Source organism: Trachemys scripta, chromosome 3, assembly GCF_013100865.1.
Source record: "Trachemys scripta elegans isolate TJP31775 chromosome 3, CAS_Tse_1.0, whole genome shotgun sequence".
In the NCBI taxonomy this organism is placed as follows: Eukaryota; Metazoa; Chordata; order Testudines; family Emydidae; genus Trachemys; species Trachemys scripta.
In genome coordinates, this window is record NC_048300.1 from 122,465,873 (window position 1) to 122,484,380 (window position 18,508).

At 40.8% G+C, this 18,508-nt stretch overlaps 1 protein-coding gene across 1 annotated transcript in view; it reads left to right on the plus strand.

Moving 5' to 3' along the window:
- Nucleotides 1-18,508, plus strand: part of AK9 (adenylate kinase 9) — a 155,146-nt gene that overhangs the window by 87,439 nt on the left and 49,199 nt on the right. The window contains exons 21-26 of the mRNA XM_034765894.1: nucleotides 3,688-3,780; nucleotides 13,041-13,133; nucleotides 13,680-13,886; nucleotides 14,883-15,007; nucleotides 16,691-16,903; nucleotides 17,562-17,858. Coding sequence (XP_034621785.1) covers nucleotides 3,688-3,780; nucleotides 13,041-13,133; nucleotides 13,680-13,886; nucleotides 14,883-15,007; nucleotides 16,691-16,903; nucleotides 17,562-17,858 — 1,028 coding nt within the window. The remainder of the gene's footprint in view (nucleotides 1-3,687; nucleotides 3,781-13,040; nucleotides 13,134-13,679; nucleotides 13,887-14,882; nucleotides 15,008-16,690; nucleotides 16,904-17,561; nucleotides 17,859-18,508) is intronic.

The following is an 18,508-nucleotide window of genomic DNA, read 5'->3' on the forward strand; positions in this document are numbered from 1 at the left end:
TAATCACATTAAGTGATAAAGTAGGCAGTCCATCTGTGCTACTGTGTTCAGAAGAATACTGAAATATAAAACAAATTAACTTGTTTAATTAAATACAAGCATTCTTTTAATTACATTTAAACTGTTCATGACATTCCCTCTCAGGCAGCATCTGCTGAGTTAAATTGTGTAAATGTTTTTCTTAAATAAAACAAGATCGTTTTAGTCACCAATATTTGAAGTTATGCATTCAGAAATAAGTTTTAAGAAAACCTCATGCTTCATGGCATGAATTGATGGTCCTGGAGGTCAGAAAAGGAAGCTTCCATCACATGTAACACAGTACAACTGACAAGAGGCATTATGGGTAGGACTCCATGTATGCTACAACTCCATTGCCACTAGTTTGCCACAACATAGTGCCATGTTATTGATTTCTATCTTGCAGCACAGAACATGGGGCCTTCATCCTGGGTGGAGCTGAGTGAAAAGTTTGTCTGTGAAAAAATTGTCTGTGAATTCAAAAAATAAATTTAAAGTAAACTACGTTTGTTTAAATCTTTTCATGCTTGAAAGCCAAAGCACTCCAGGCTGGTTAGGCAACGGTTAATAGGCCAAGCTCAAAACCAGTTAGGGTTTGGCAGTTTCTTGGAAACTCAGCCTGGAGCAGTTATAAAGAAGATTAAGATTATCTTGATTTTAGTAAGGCTTTTGACATAGTTGCATGTATCATTCTGATAAGCAAACTAAGGCAACATGGTCTAGATTAAATTACTAAATGGGGGGGTGCATAACTGGTCAAAAGACTATACTCTAAAAGTAGTTATCAATGGATTGCTGTCAAACTAGGAGGGCATATCTAGTGGCGTCCCACAAGGGTCTGTCCTGGCCCGGCACTATTCAACATTTTCATTAATGACTTAGATTACGGAGTGAAGAGTATGCTTGTAAAATTTGCAGATGACGCCAAACTGAAAGAGGTTGTAAGCTGCTGGGAGCACAGGATTAGAATTCAAAACAAACTTGAAAAATTGGAGAATTGCTTGAAATCTACAAATTGAAATTCAGTAAGGACAAATGCAAAGTACTACATTTAGGAAGGAAAAATCAAATGCACAACTATACAATGGGGCATAACTGGCCAGACAGTAGTGCTGCTGAAAAAGATCTGGGGTTTATAGTGGATCACAAATTGAGTATGACCCAAGAATGTGATGTAGTAGCGAAAAAAGGCTAATATTGTTCCTGGATTTATTAACAGGAATGTCATATGTAAGATAAGGGATGCAATTGCTTCACTCTACTTGGCACTGGTGAGGCCTCAGCTGAAGTATTGTGTCAAGTTTGGGGTGCCATACTTTAGGCAACATGCGGATAAATTGGAGACAGTTAAGAGGAAAGCAACAAAAATGATGAAAGGTTTAGAAAACCTTACCTATGAGGAAAGGTTAAAAAACTGGACGTGTTTAGTCTCAAGAAAAGAAGAGCAATGGATGACGTAAGTCTTCAGATATGTTAAGGGCTGTTATACAGAGTTTGCTGATCAATTGTTCTCCATGTCCACTGAAGGTAGGACAAGAAGTAACAGGCTTAATCTACAGCAAGGGAGATCTAAGTTAGATATTAGGAAAAAGCTTCTAACTATAAGGTTAGTTAAGTACTGAAATAGGCTTCCAAGGGAGACTGTAGAGTCCCCGTTGTTGGAGGTTTTTAAGAACAGGTTAGACAAACACCTGTCAGGGATGGTCTAGGTTTACTTGGTCCTGCCTCAGTGCAGGGGGCTGGACTAGATTACCCCTGGAGGTCCCTACCAGCCCTATATTTCTATGATTGTATGAGTGTCCATCATAATACAGTCTTTTATTATGCGATCTGGCATTTATTTTGTTATCATAACAAGTAACAAGTGTTAATTTATGAAGATAGCATTAGTGTCAATCAGATATCTGGGATTCAAATATTTTCTTCATTGTTTGATTAGCTAACATTTCACTTACTCTCTGATTCTCACTCTTAAAACAAAAAATCTGCCAGCCTTCTCGCACTGTAAAAAATCCACGCTGATTTAAAAAAACATCCCACCAGACCGTTTTACAAAGATTTTATAGAACAGATGTTTTTCACCAACAATGAAGCATTTCTAAAATGTTAAATATAAAGGATTTCTAGTCTCTGTAATATCTGCATCTGAAACAAAAAAGTAAGTCTTGGTTGTGATCATATGAGTTACATTTAAATAATTGAGAACATCAAAACAACTATTCATGAGAGAAGTAATCATGTCAATACACTTCTGCTGTAAACACATGATAAGCCCTTATTTAGAGAAAATTGTTTTTTCCCATGGTTACATTTGATTTCCATAATCAAATACTGACTCATCAAAACACTTCAGTCATGCTGCTCTCAGCCTGACATCTGTTTTATTTCACTTTTATGTGTCTCAGGCACATTGACTACAACCCTACTCCCATGTGATGTTTTTATAGGAAAAAATTAATTGTATGTGCACTGCTTATTTTTTATAAAAGCCATCATGTAAAAATGCAAACTTAAATGTTGTCAAGAAAAGAGTCTAACACTCTGTGATGCTCTTTTGTTGTCTCTTGTGAATAAATGTGTACTTCAGTAATTACAATTTCTATAAACTCATCAGGCCACCCTCTTTCCAAATGCTTTTGTTGCTCTGTGCATACTTCCAACACTTCCTGTAACAGTTGCCAGTGGAGAACACAGCTTCTCCAAGCTGAAGTTAATAAAAACACATCTACGCTCCACAATGACACAGGAGAGGCTAGTCGGCCTTGCATCGGTCTCAATAGAACATGAGCTGGCCCAGACTGTGGACCTTCAGGAAGCAGTTCAAATCTTTGCAACCAAGAAGGCACGGAAAGCACCACTTTGATTATTGAAACAGATAAAAATTCCAGTGTTTACTATGCAGAAAAGAAAAGTTACATTTGCTGTTCAGGCATTTGAAAGTTAAGTGTTACTTAAAATTTTTGAACAAGACATTTTAAGTTGTTAGTTCTCCTTTATTGAGGTAGGTAGCAGAGCAGTACCATGAGTAGAACAGGAAGAAGGCAGAATTGAGACCTTTCAAAGTTTTGGCCCAAGCGAGGGAGCATGGGGGCGTCATTTGAGCTCTCCGCCTCAGGTGCCAAAATATTGTGGGCCGGCCCTGATAAATAGTAGTGTAGTCACGGTAACATGGGCATGGGCAGTGACAGTGGAGGCATGGCTTAGCCATGACAAGTACAAATCCACCTGAAACCAGTGGGTATGTACTCGGCGCAGCTAAGCCGTGCCTCCATTGCTGCTATCCATATTACTACGGCTACAATACTATTTATACTTGCGCTAGCACAAATGTGCATACATAAGCAGGGGAATAAAATCCTTAGCTCATAATGTAGATGTAGCCCGAGTGTGAGGGTCTGCCTCTTCCTGCTTACTAAGCAGCTGATTTTTATAGTATTTTCATTGTTCCTTCTGAGTACCTAATTGGCTCATCAGTCCTCAGTCCTACTCTGTTACTCTAGCCTACACAGCTGTATGATCTCTAAGCTGGGAATTAACTCCCTGCTTGTTGGTGATCCGCTAGAATCTTTGTACCATGCCACAAAAACTTTAAACTTCTTTAGTGTCTTCCCTCTGAGTATCTCCAAGGGATATCAAAATTATTAATGGTTATATTTGTACCCACAGAATACGAGGAAGTGGAAGAGCACTCTCCACTTGAAACAGAACAAACTGCTCAGATGCAATCCGTTGATTCCAAAGAGGAACCTAAACTGAAAGGTAAGATTTGTAGTCTTTTCCCTGTTATAGTATAGAGAACTATGTGCATTCTTTTTCCATTTTTTTCATTGTGTTCCTACTGTAAAGTACACTATTTTAAATAATATTTTGATTAGGCTGACAGCAAAAGTGTATGTGGTTTGGTCATGAATTTTCATTCCTTTCCCCCTGTTTTGTTTCTTTTCAAGAATGCAAGGTAATAATGGAATAGCCAGAGCCAAGTAGTACCTAAGCACTTTTTAAATGTAATTAAAGGGTACTGTTAATCTTGGTAAAGTTCAAAATTCCCTTCCTGAAAATTGTGATTTTTGTCCCTTCATTTAAAAACAACTCATTTTAAGTCTTGAGACAAAAATGAGAAGAGGACTAGGGAGCATGAAGAAACTAAAAAATATTAAGCTACGATCAAATTTCATCCTTCTAGGTTATCTAGAGTATATCTTTTTGCAAGTCCAAATACTATAGATAACTATTTTAATTCATTTTACCACACTCAGATTAGTAGAGTTTGAACAGTTGAACAGGTCTTATATTGCTCTGCAAATGGCCCGTAAAGTTGAGGGGAGTGAAAAGAATTGTATAAAAACAGTGGTTCTTCTTTGAGTAGTGTTCCTATGGGTGTTTCACTGTAGGTGTGTCTGTGTCCCTGCACCTATGATCAGAGATTTTAAGTAACAGTGTCCATTCAGCTTGCAAGTGCTCTGTCTTTCTGACTCATGCCTTGCCTCTCGGCTATCTAGTGTTGTGCAGGTAAACCGCCCTCAGTTCCTTGTCAACCGCCCTTGGCCTGAGATGGAGCAATCAGCAGTGTCCGATTCTAATTAGTGTTTTTCCCTTGTTTTGAATTTTGTAGTAGCTAGTAGAGTTTCTGTTATCATTTATTCCCATTCCATCTCTCCTTTTCTTATTTCATCCCGCCAACATTTTGTTTCTTTCCCTTTTTCGTTATACCTTACAACAGTTATCTCCCTGTTCTTATTGACCCATTTTTTCTCCTCCCCTGCTGGCATCTGCATCTGGCACTGTCAGCTCCCCCTTGGTCAACAGTGGGAGATTCATCCTCTTCTGAATTGTAGATTGGCTCCTATGCTTCCCAGCCTCAGAGCCGGTCTCGCTACTCTCCAAGGCACTAGTAGCCTGCTAGGGACCCTCCAGCAGGAGTACCATCAAGTATGTGGCTAGAGGGTTACTGGGGCCCACTGGTGTCCTGGTCTTTTTGAACCCATGGGGTTTCCCCTACATTTCTGGGTTGTACATGAGGTGTTCCTGTTTTGTGTTTTTGGAGAGGCATGGGTAGTCTACTCGCCAGGCACTGCCTGTTCTTGAGCCTGGTACCAGGCCCAGTACAGAGCAGCAAGAGGCAGTTCGGGAGGACTCTACTGGACAGCTAATGGAGGAGGAGGAGCCTCAGCCTGTGCTGACCTCTTCCTACTCCTATCAGGCAGTCTCTGAAGGGGCTATTTCACCACTCCCACTCCCCCGATGATACTATATTCTGGCCCTGTCCAGAAAATATTTCTGCCCACAGCAGACCTACCATTACTCTGCCCCTGCTCCTCATCAGGACTTGCAGAGAAAGAAGAGTAAGGGTTATAGACACAGACCACCTCCTCCTTTTGCCTCTGCATCAATGCCAGTTCCATCTAGACACCCACAGGGTGCTAAACAGGCATTTTGATAGGGCACTAGAGGACACTATACCAGTTTCCAGGATGCCAGTTTCCATCTTCCCCATATTCACAAGCCACCTTTCCCATTTCTTCAGTGCTTGGTCAGGAATTCCCTTGGACCGTTGGGCATTAAGCACTGTGGACGTGAGATATACCCTCCAATCTGTGTCTATGCCTCCATCCCCATCCCTCTTTAGGGGCCATCTTCATGAGGAGCTTTTCCTCCAGGAGGTGTTCAGTCTCTCTCCTTTGGGTAGGAGCCAAAGAGGAGGTTCTGCAGTGTCTCAGAGGGAAGGGGTTCTATTCCCACTATTTCCTGATCCCAAAAGCATAGGGAAGTCTCAGACCAATTTTAGACGTGCACTACTCAACAGATATCTAAAAGAGATAAAGTTTCGTCTGGTCACCCTGGCTTCCATTACTCCCTCACTCTATCCTGGAGATTGGTGTTCCGCCCTCAATTTAAAAGACACCTACTTTCATGTGACTAATTTATCAAAGTCACAGAAAGTATTTCAGGTTCATGGTGAAGCACTCTCATTGCCAGTTCACCATACTGCCTTTTGTCCTGTCAGCACTCTTGGGTTTTCACAAAACATATGTCAGTGATAGCTACTTTCCTGAGAAGACTGGGAATACAAATCTACCCTTACCTGGATGACTGGTTGGTCAAAGGCCAGTCCAGAGATTAGGTAGTCTCCAGAATACATCTCATCCAATCAACTTTCAAAGATCTAGGTCTACTGATCAAAAGGAGTTTGAAGAACAGCTAGCCAAAAACTCAGAGTAATAACAAAATGTTTTTTTAAGTACATCAGAAGCAGGAAACCTGCTAAACAACTAGTGGGGCCCCTGGACAATCGAGATACAAAAGGAGGACTTAAAGATGATAAAGTCATTGTGGAGAAACTAAATGAATTCTTTGCTTCAGTCTTCACGGCTGAGGATGTTAGGGAGATTCCCAAACCTGAGCCATCCTTTGTAGGTGACAAATCTGAGGAATTGTCACAGATTGAAGTGTCACTAGAGGATGTTTTGCAATTAACTGATAAACTTAACAGTAACAAATCACTGGGACCAGATCGCATTCATCCAAGAGTTCTGAAAGAACTCAACTCTGAAATTGTGGAACTATTAACTATGGTTTGTAACCTGTCCTTTAAATCGGCCTCTGTGCCCAACGACTGGAAGATAGCTAATGTAACGCCAATATTTAAAAAGGACTCTAGAGGTGATCCCGGCAATTACAGACCGGTAAGTCTAACGTCGCTACCGGGCAAATTAGTTGAAACAATAGTAAAGAGTAAAACTGTCAGACACATAAAAGAACATCAATTGTTGGGCAAAAGTCAACATGGTTTCTGTACAGGGAAATCATGTCTTACTAATCTATTAGAGTTCTTTGAAGGGTTCAACAAACATGTGGACAAGGGGGATCCAGTGGATATAGTGTACTTAGATTTCCAGAAAGCCTTTGACAAGGTCCCTCATCAAAGGCTCTCACGTAAATTAAGTTGTCATGGGATAAGAGGGAAGATCCTTTCATGGATTGAGAACTGGTTAAAAGACAGGGAACAAAGGGTAGGAATAAATGGTAAATTTTCAGAATGGAGAGGGGTAACTAGTAGTGTTCCCCAAGGGTCAGTCCTAGGACCAATCCTATTCAACTTATTCATAAATTATCTGGAGAAAGAGGTAACCAGTGAGGTGGCAAAGTTTGCAGATGATACTAAACTGCTCAAGATAGTTAAGACCAAAGCAGACTGTGAAGAACTTCAAAAAGATCTCACGAAACTAAGTGATTGGGCAACAAAATGGCAAATGAAATGTAATGTGGATAAATGTAAAATAATGCACATTGGAAAAAATAACCCCAACTATATATACAATATGATGGGGGCTAATTTAGCTACAACTAATCAGGAAAGAGATCTTGGAGTCATCGTGGATAATTCTCTGAAGACATCCACGCAGTGTGCAGTGGCAGTCAAAAAAGCACACAGGATGTTAGGAATCATTCAAAAAGGGATAGAGAATAAGACGAAGAATATCTTATTGCCCTTATATATGAATACTGCATACAGATGTGGTCTCCTCATCTCAAAAAAAGATATACTGGCATTAGAAAAAGTTCAGAAAAGGGCAATTAAAATGATTATGGGTTTGGAATGGGTGCCATATGAGGAGAGATTAAAGAGGCTAGGACTTTTCAGCTTGGAAAAGAGGAGACTAAGGGGAGATATGATAGAGGTATATAAAATCATGAGTGGTGTGGAGAAAGTGAATAAGGAAAAGTTATTTACTTGTTCCCATAATATAAGAACTAGGGGCCACCAAATGAAATTAATGGGCAGCAGGTTTAAAACAAATAAAAGGAAGTTCTTCTTCACACAGCACACAGTCAACCTGTGGAACTCCTTGCCTGAGGAGGTTGTGAAGGCTAGGACTATAACAGGGTTTAAAAGAGAACTAGATAAATTCATGGAGGTTAAGTCCGTTAATGGCTATTAGATAGGATGGGTAAGGAATGGTGTCCCTAGCCTCTGTTTGTCAGAGGGTGGAGATGGATGGCAGGAGAGAGATCACTTGATCATTACCTGTTAGGTTCACTCCCTCTGGGACACCTGGCATTGGCCACTGTCAGTAGACAGGATACTGGGCTGGATGGACCTTTGGTCTGACCCAGTATGGCTGTTCTTATGTTAACTCAGACAAATCTACCCTTTATCCAGTTCAGAGGACAGGATTTATAGAAGTAGTATTGGACTCTACTCAAGCCAGAGCTTTCCTTCCAAACTTGAGGTTCCAGAAAATTTGATCTCTTGTTGCAGATCTCAAGGCTCACCCAAACACAACAGCTTGAAATTGTAGGAGGCTTTTGGGGCATATGGCCTCATGCATATAGATATTCCAGACTGCTTATTAGCTGAGCTGTCACCATCTGAACTTTGTCTTCAATGTGCCATCTTGAGTATTGATTTCTCTAGATTGATGGACAGACTCACTTAATGTTTGTATGGGCATTCCTTTTGTCTGCCCTCAATCTTTCCTGACCTTGGTGATGAACTCATCTGCCTTGGGATGGAGGGAAGGGTGTTCATCTGAGTCCCCTCCAAACTTAGGGTCAGGGCCGGCTCCAGGCACCAGCTTACCAAGCAGGTGCTTGGGGCAGCCACTTCGGAGAGGGGCGGCATGTCCAGCTGTTCGGCGGCAATTCGGCGGACGGTCCCTCACTCCTGCTCAGAGCGAAGGACCTCCCGCCGAATTGCCGCCGCAGATCGTGATCGCAGCTTTTGTTTGTTTGTTTGGCTGCTTGGGGCAGCCAAAACCCTGGAGCCAGCCCTGCTTAGGGTTTGTGGTCCTCAAGGGATCTCTATCTACATATAAACATCAGAGAACTAAGGGTCGTCTTCCTAGCCTGTGAGGCCTTCCTATCTCCTGTCAGGGGAAAAGCCTGTTTGTTCTCACAGACAACACTGTGACAGTGTTTTACCTGAAGCTTTACAAGAAGCTTCTCTGCATAGGCATGGGCTTGCTGACACTGGTTTACAGTCTCCAGTACAGAGTGCACAGGTGCATGCACATACTGTGGTGGGACAGTTCCTCTACAGGTAAGTAATCCCTCCTTTATCTTACTGTATAAATAAGTAACCTCTCCTTTCAGCCTCAGATATGGAGGAAGGATAAAATTTTCAAAAACACATATATGTTTTAGGAGCCTATTGACTTTCAATAAGACTTAGGCCCTAAGTGACTGGTATGTCTGAAAAAATTACCTGTAGTACTTGTGGCTTTCTTCATCAACCCTTAAGTGAAGGAGTGACATTCAGTTCTGAACCGAACACTTCTAGACTTTTGAGGGAAGGAGAATGACTTCTACTATATAATCTGTTGTTGTAGCTGTGTCGGTCCCATGGACACACAAGGTGGGCGAGGTAATATCTGACCTGAAGAAGAGCTCAGTGTAAGTTCAAAAGCTTGTCTCTCTCTCTCTCCAACAGAAATTGGGTCAAATAAAAGATGTTACCTCACCCACCGTGTTTCTACTATATCAGACTTTTTTGAGGGAAAAGGAAAATGAAGTAGAAAATAAAATGCTGTTATCTCACAAAATTCTCTTCCTCCCCACATCCATTAAGCATTTAAAATGAAATGAAGAGCAATTGCTTTGGGTATTATGAAGTAAAAATATTTGAATACTAAGGGTTATATTCTGGCTGTGGATGTGCTAGAGGACTGAGCTAGAGCATCGACTTTAATTGGGCCATGATTTCACTCAGGGAGTCTCCTATCCCCCGTATATCCACAGAAGGCCAGAATATGAATCTTTCGGTGCTATGCTGTTGGACTGTCAATATGCCCAGTGATAAGGGTGTTTGGCCAGCCAGCTTGGGGTACAGCGAGGGTCCTGTTTCCCTAAATCCCTGCTAGTGCCCAGGGGGGGTGGAGTTGGTTTTTGCACTTCAACAAACTACCTTCATCTGCATAGGAATTAGCGTTTGAAAACAAGTTGTTTTTCACATTTGATTTGTAATTCTCCAGTTTTACAAGATTTCACTTTGAGATTTCTAAGTTGTTATTAATAATATAAGTAAGGGTGAAAATGATGTGTTTGTTCTTTTAAGTTGCCAGTGGCCCTCTAATGCTTGTTTCTGTATTTTTGAGTGTATATATAGTAATACATAATTTATGTAATTACTGTGGCAAATTCTTATTTTTGTTTATTATTATTATTATTATTATTATTATTATTATTATTTATTATTTATTTATGACCAAATCACTTCTGAGGACATAACAGATCACCGCTAAATGAATTTGTAGGAATAAAGGCCTACATTAGATTTGGGTGAACTATGTTTTTAAATTGAGTTGGGATATTAGCATGAACAATAGACCCCAAGCATGGAACCAGAAAGAATGAAATCATGAGAAAGAAGACTTGAGATGGAGTTGTTTTTTGCACCTCTCTATAGCAAATGCAGGGAATACTATGTAGAATTTCTAAATACATACTGTTATGTTGCACGCCATATTCTTTATGGAAATATGCTTATGTTGTGGATATGACATAACTGAGATGTCCTTTATGGAAGATGGGTCTTGCATAAAGTTGTGTTAAATTTGTGGTGACCCTTCAAAATACTAGCGTTATTTAAGGTTTGGGCTAAAGTAATAGAAATAAAACATGGTTAGCTGGGTACCAGGTGCAGTAAACTACTGCTATATAAGAAACTCCTTCATCTGTCCTTAGGTATGTTCTGAGCAGGGCTGGCTTTAGCAAGAGCGGGGCCCGATTCCTGGGGGCAGGTCTTGCTGCAAGCCCCGCCTCCAGGAATCGAGCCGCGATCTGGCCAGGGTTGCCGGGCTTGGGTCCGACCCGGGGCCGGGCCGGAGCTGCGCTGCGGGGACCGGGCCGGGGCTGGGCCGGAGCCGCGCCGCGGGGACCGGGCCGGGGGGCAGCGCTGCGGGGACTGGGCCGAGCAGCGCTGCGGGGACTGGGCCGGAGCCGTCCCGAGCCGCGCCGACTGGGCCGGGCCGGACCCGACCCGAGCCGCGCTGCGGGGGCTGGGCCAGAGCTGCGCCGCGGGGGCCGGGCCGGGCCCGAGCCGGGCCAGAGCCGCTGGGGCTTGCGTGCTCGGCGGGAACGGGCGGCGCCTCGCCAGAACCCTTCTTGCGCCCCCACCACCCCAGCTTACCTTGTGCTGCCGGCCCTCCCCTGCTTCTTTTCAGAAGGTGAGGGTAGGAGGGGGAAGAGTTGCAGCGCGGGGACCTCTTGGCGTGGGGCCCAATTCAGCCGAATCGGCTGAATCGGCCTAAAGCAGGCCCTGGTTCTGAGAATTGGTAATGACATTACTTGTTTGTTAAAGGGTATAAAAAAGTAAAGTCTTAAAGGTTTCATTGCTAATACTGGCCTGACCAAGTTGGAGCCGACCAATAGTAGTCTAGGCACCCCTGGTTTAGCCTGTTTGTACATATCTTGATCAAATGCTTATAAATGTTCTGTTACTGTTTGGATATAGTAAATTGGTTATTATTTAGGCTTTTTAGTCATGTTTAGAGCAATTGTATAAATACCATTCAGCCTTTGGATTTAATAAGGAATTTATAGTTAAATTAGTGTTATGGTGATACCCTGCATAAATAATAATAATTTCAACAGGATTCCAATACATCTATGGTAATGAATAATTGGTAAGATCAGTTCCTTTCTCTTAGAGGAAGCATGGTTTAGTGGTTGAAGCACATGATTGGGACTTGACCGTCAGAAGAGATGGATTTTGTATTCCAGCTGTGCCACAGATTTAGTTTGTGATCTTGGGTGTGTCACTTAGGTTCCAATTCTCTGGACAAATAGAATGTGATTTCAAAGGTGTTGAGCACCCAGAGTTCCCTCTTATTTTAACTGGAGTGTTTGTGTGCTCACAATCTCTGAAAATCAGGCCTTAGGTATCCAGAATTTGGCACCCAAAAACTGAGACATCCAAATCAAAGGCTACTTTCAAAAATGTGGACCTTAATTTCTGTGTGCCATAGTTGCATAGGTAATAATAGTTCTCAAAAGATTCCAGTCCTAATCTTTTTGAGAATTACTGGGTTAGGTACTTTAGGATTTTTTCCTCAGCACTTTGCTTCAGCAGTGCTGAGTGTTTGCTGTGCTTCAGAACCTGTCATTTGGTTCTTTGATGTTGTGCTTCAGCTCCTTGGTGTCTATATTAAGGTGCTTCTTTATTTTTGTTTGCAAATTCACTGTTCTTCTTTGAGTGATTGCTCCTGTGTATTCCACAGTAGGTGTGCGTGCTTGCCATGTGCACCGGTGCCGGAAGTTTTTCCCTTAGCAGCATCCGTAGTGGGGGAGTCGGATCTCACGCTCCCTCTTTGTTTGGGGCTTGAAGGAGCGGCAAATTTTACACTTCTCACTAATGTGGGCCTCGCCCAGACAGCGAAGACACTGAGTATGTGGATCGCTTCTGGGCATAGGATTGCGACAAGAGTCGCACGACTTGAAGCCTGGGCCACGGGGCATGCCCCAAGCCCAGCAGTAACAGAGAAAAGTTCAACAAGTAACTTCAGGGAAAGCTGGATACTACTAAGGCTAGAATTGCTGCAGCAAAGCTGGAGCACAAGTTCTGACTACCTTCACTGCGGCAAGAAGGAACTGAGGGTGGCGGGAGCACGCAGCCCCCTTTATAGCGCGATATGTCAGCGCCATTCCAGGGGTTGCAGCAGTGCTACCCCAGTATGGATGCTGCTAAGGGAAAAACTTCCGGCACCGGTGCACGTGGCGAGCATGCACACCTACTGTGGAATAGACAGGAGCAACACATCTCAAAGAACGCCAGTTACGGAACAGGTAACTGTCCTTTTTCTCGGCAGCTCTGGACTTCTGATCTTTGAAGATCTTGGTTTTGAAATATCTTTATGTTGTCTTTCAAGATGCCATCCATCTCTTGAACCCCTCTACTCACAGGAGTGTTAGGAAGCTTAATTCATTAATGTCTGTAAATCATTTTAAGACCCTCACCTGGAAGGTGCGGGAGAAATAGAGGTTAGTAGTAGTAGTTGAATTAATTGTATTTGTGCTTATAGAATCAGGAGACAAACCTCCACTTGAAACAGAAGTAATATCTCAGGTACAACCTGACCGCACCAAAGGGGTTGTGGAACCTAAACCTGAACCAGGTTAGACATGAAATCTTTCCTGTTTTCTCTTTCAAGCAAATATAATCCAGCTTTCTTTCCTTTGTATAATATGTTCCTTCCAACACTGGTATATTCTATTTGATGCATGACAATTTCCTTAAGCTGCCAAAAATTGTTTGTAGATGAACGCATCAGTCTTTTTAATTACATGTACATTTTTTTTTTTGTTTTGCAGAAATGTAATGAAAAATGTCATGGTCTCAAATATGTATGCTATGTAATCAAAGAACCACATGCAAATTTAATTAATTGGATCTCTTTCTGTCTCCATGTCTATTTTGAGAAGTATCAATGTACAGCAACTCAATGTAATGAACTTGGCACTGCAAAATGTGCTTCTAAAACAACAATAAAAGAAATTTGTGCTTAGAAGAGTAAATCATGTAAAGAGGCAGAATATATCAAAACTGCCACATAGATTTAAGGAAAGTTAAAATTATTTTTATAAAGTATGATAGGATAACTTTTTGAATGCAAAATCTTTAAAGATGCATTTTCTTCTCAAAATCATTTTGATTTGCTCAGAAATCATGTTACCTGAGTTTCCAGAGGATGGTTTCCCAGATGTACCAGAAATAGAGCCATTTAAAGAGAAGATTAAGCTATTCATGCACGACTGGCAAATACTAGAGCCAGGAATCAATGATTCATCTTTAATTCAGACTGCTGTTTTAGAGATTGCTGGACAGACTCCAGAAACACTGCTTAATCAAATTGTCCTGGTGATGGAAAGTAAGTAATGCTGTTCATAAGTTACACATTTGACCTGCATAGAGAGGAAATTATAGTGTGAAAATGAGAGGGGTTTGTTGTTGTTTTACTTAGTCCTAAATCTGTGTTGTGGAGTGGAAGGAAGGGCTTATTGTGTTCAATGGAGGAACTGGGAATTAGAAGGGGGATAGCAAGCAGGTTAAGCACCAAGACACATGGGAAGAGGTGAACAATTTATATAAAAGAAATCATGAAAATGTATACATAACAGCTTCTTAAACATTTTCCTTTTACATCCCTTGCCCACCATTTTTGCTTTGGCTATTTATGCCAGAATACTGCAACAGGACACACACAGCTGTCCTGTGTGTGCATACATGTCCTATGTGACACACCTCATATAAGGGTCCACTTGTGTGTAAATTCTATTAAAGTCAATAGGACTCTGAATGAATGTAAAGGTCCATCCATCTCCAATAAACATTTAGTAACAGGACCATTTCTTCCCTGTGTGCGCTGAGATGTCTAGCACATTTTTGAGTGCTAGATAAATAATAATAATAAACCTCTGATATAAATCTGCTTCAAGTGTTTGATTAACCCACATCAATTACAAATTCATTTATTCTGACAGATAAAATTTGACTGATCCTTGTTCTGTGGGATTTTCCCAAAATTAAACATAAAAATAGTTATTACAAACAGTAATGCAGTTCTCTTCAGTTTTACTTCTAATCCCTGTGTAATAGCAAGTTCCTGTTAAAAATACTATTGCATCTTTATTTACAATACAAACAAGAGGACATTCATTTTGTCAAGAAAACATATGTACTCTGAGTACGAAATGTGTTATGTACACTTCAAGGACAAAAAATAATGGAAAAACATACCTGGCATGATTTATTTGTGGCCTTGCATGTTTTGTATACTTTCAGGGGGCACAGAAATAAAAACATAAGTATGATTTGAACACTTTTTTTCACAATAATTGAAATGAAAAAATGGTAACTTTTTCAGAACCTTTTAAATATTATGGTTGGGAAATATCTGCAGAAGATCTAGATGAAGAAGCAGATGATTTGCAGGCAGAAGGGGAGGCTGATGAAGAATTAGAAGAGGAAGAGCAAGAAGAAAATGATGAAGTGAGCAATATTGACTTTGTTAGTTTATCATTTTACTTTGACTCATTATGGGTTTGCGTTTAACCTCAGACAAAGCAGATTTATTAAGCTGTGTGCCTAAATATTTTTGGTCCAAATTCATCATCCCCACAAAAACATCCACAGAATGTGTATATTCATAAATTGTCTAAGCAATTTCATTGTACTCCTGTATTCTGACTGGCAATGGCGTTATTCCAACAGAGAGCAAAAATATTCTGTGTTTGTAAGGAGAGTGTGCATAGCCAGTATTGCCAAATGATGGGGTGGATGCATACCATCATGCAAATCCACCATCAGGCCTAATTTCTGAATGACTTTCTGTAGCTGCTTTTGTGGTGGACCTGTATATTTTGGATAAGCTAGAAGTTGTGGGAAATTCTGCCTTCTGTCTGATCAGCTCTTGAAGACATGAAATGCTAGGTGAGTGCTAAGTATAAGTATCATTCCTTTTCCCTGTATTATTCCAATGCTATATAGCAACCAGTCATATTCTGCTAATTTTATAGGGGAGTGCCTGCCTTACTGTTTATTTATGTTTTCAGAACCACCAACTATTTTATAAGATATTTTGGCAGTATTGTTAAGGGCCACATTTAAAGTAGTTTATTTCTGTTGCCCCTTTTGGCCTAAGAGGTTAGCCAGTTTTCAGACCCTTGCCATTTTTGTGTTTATTAGGAGGAGAAATTGATGGTGTAAGTCAGGTATTTCTTTGGTGCAATCCTGTTTATTTACATAGAATGTATAGGAAGTCCTGTTTCCCTGAACACAGTAGAAACAACAACTGGCAAGTTTCCTTGCTAACAATTTTCAGGTCTACCTTCCTGAGTTCCGCCGCCCCACAGAGCATTGTCTCTCGGCTCCCTCTTAAGGCTATATTCACAACTGCTTCTCCCACTTTCTGTAGTTCTTCTTCTCTGACACACATTTAGCTTGCAAAAACAATACCTTAGCCTCTACATTTGCAATTAGTCCCAGGGAAACCCCTCGGAGCACACAGTTTCTCTGCTCAGGCTTTGCCATATGGCCCAGTGTCTTGTGCAGTAGCCTCCTAGTTTCCAGCTGTCACCACATAAAGGGGCATTTAATTGCTCCTTCTTTCCATTTAGCCTGAAAAAAGGGTGCATAGCATACCCATCAGATTTAGTTAGACTGTCTATAGGTCAAAGATCTGCTTCATTAATACCTTCCAGCATAACATTACCTTGCCCTCACAAATTTGTACATGTATATATTACATGTGCATTCACATAGTTACTCATAATTCCACATATATTCAAGTAGATAAGCAATTACCTGAATTGAGTATAAATATTGTATTTGCAAATTGGTACATATGCAAAATTTGCACACACAAATTTGGAGATTGTTTGGGAGCTAGTTTGTAAATTTAGCAGTAAGTATTTAGAGTACCTTGTATTCAAATATTTGTAATTAGGAATGAGTGTAAGATGTAAAGTTTGGATTGGATCTGGATTTCAAATGCCCTAGAGTTCAAGGGAGTGTTTAGATCTCGGGCTTTGCTTCATCATCATCTCTGAAAGTAATGTACTATAATGCACTTGAAATAGGAAGTATGTGTTCAAAATATTTTATATATAATGTTTTTCTACTTGATCCAAAGATTTCTTGACAGTTTTTTCTAAAACCATTGTGTATTTCCAGGATGAAGATAAAATTAATGAAAAGAAGAGACACATGGGAGACACCAAACACTTTTGTCCAGTGAGTCTGAAGGAGAACTTTATCCTTTTCCCAGGGATTGCTGAACATGGAGCTATATATCGAGAAAAATTTTACTATTTTTCAAGTCCTGAGTCCAGAGAAAAGTTTTTGGAGAACCCTGAGGAGTATGTTGCTCACAAGGAACCATTACAAGTAAGAAAAAGTTAGAACTATTTAAAATAGATTGCTAATAAGGGGTTGATATTACACATCATTTTCCATCCTTCATTACAATTATTTTTGTTGTTCTTATTTTTGTGTTGCTACAAGTGTGCTAGGCACTTCACAGAAACAAGGAAGATGTGCCCCTTCCCCAATGAGTTTACAATCTAAATGTAGGGCCAACACAATAAATACAGGTTATGAACAAAGGGGGAAGGGAAGGGTAGGACAAAGATTTACAATAATATCACATGCTTACTCAGTAAGACATATACACATTTCGATGGCTCTGTTAAAATAGCTTTTTGTTCATTAATTATTGTTATTAACTCACTTCTCATAAGTGAAATGGGGTCAGAGGAGGATGGGACAGGGTGGGAGGTTGAAATAAGAAGAATAAAAAGGGTGAAATAGAGGGGCAGAGGGAAAGGAGTTAATGTACAGGTTTTTATCTACTGTATATGTAATTCACTGTAGCTTTAAACATTGAAATGCAAAATGCATGTGTGCTTATGCTTCTTTTGAGGGTACTTTTTTATATTAGAGGCCCTGAAATTTAGAATTAATTCAACAAGGTCTATACAACCGTAACTTAAGTGCACCCTAGTGTAGAAATTGTTATAAAAGTATTCTTAATTCTTTCTGACAGGCTCCTCCCTTAAGAGTGTGCCTGCTGGGCACACATGGAGCAGGTAAAACTATCTGTGGCCGATGGCTAGCTGACAAATTAGGAATTTTCCATATTCAGTTCGAAGAACGTCTACAGGAAATGATCATGCCCAAAACTGAAAAGAGAGTTGGACCTGAATTTGACGAGGAACCTGAGGAAGATCAGATTGACATGGAAGCTCTCTTTCAGGAATTGGGAGACTCCTCTCAGACCAATACAGAAACAGAAACTGAAAGTGAAAGTGCACATGAAAATGAAAGTAACAAAAACAAAGAGGTAATCATAGTAAGCAGTAGTATCCTCTTTTTAGAAGCCAAATACTCAGTATTGCCAACCCCAAGAACTACCATCCATTTCCTATTACTGTCTTGACTCCCTCCCCTCCTAATTTATTTCCTTTGATAAAAGAAGGCGGGGTGGTAAATAGTTTGAGAACCATTGATCTGTTTAATGCATCATGATTCACACTTGCTCAGAGAACTTATTACTTTTTAGGACTATAGTAAAGAATTTTATGTTAACTTCTGCTTTCTGAATTTAGCTGAACAGGGTGCAGAGGAATGCATCAAGAGAAGGGGTCTTAGACAAAAATGTTCAGTTTTTAAAACTAATCAATTTTAGCTAATGGGCAGCTAACTAGTAACCAGAATCCTTCCAATGCACAGTGTAATGTAACTTCCGTTCATTACATATTTCAAAATAAAGTTAGGGTTACCATACGTCCTCCTTTTCCCGGACATGTCCGGCTTTTCGGCAGTCAAACCCCTGTCCGGGGGGAATTGCCAAAAAGCCGAACATGTCCGGGAAAATGGCGGCTCTGCTCCTCCCCGACTCTTCGGCTCTGTTTAAGAGCCGGGCTGCCCGAAGCCGGTAGCGCTTGGGCAGCCCAGCTCTTAAACAGAGCGGGGGCGGCTGGAGCCTCCAGC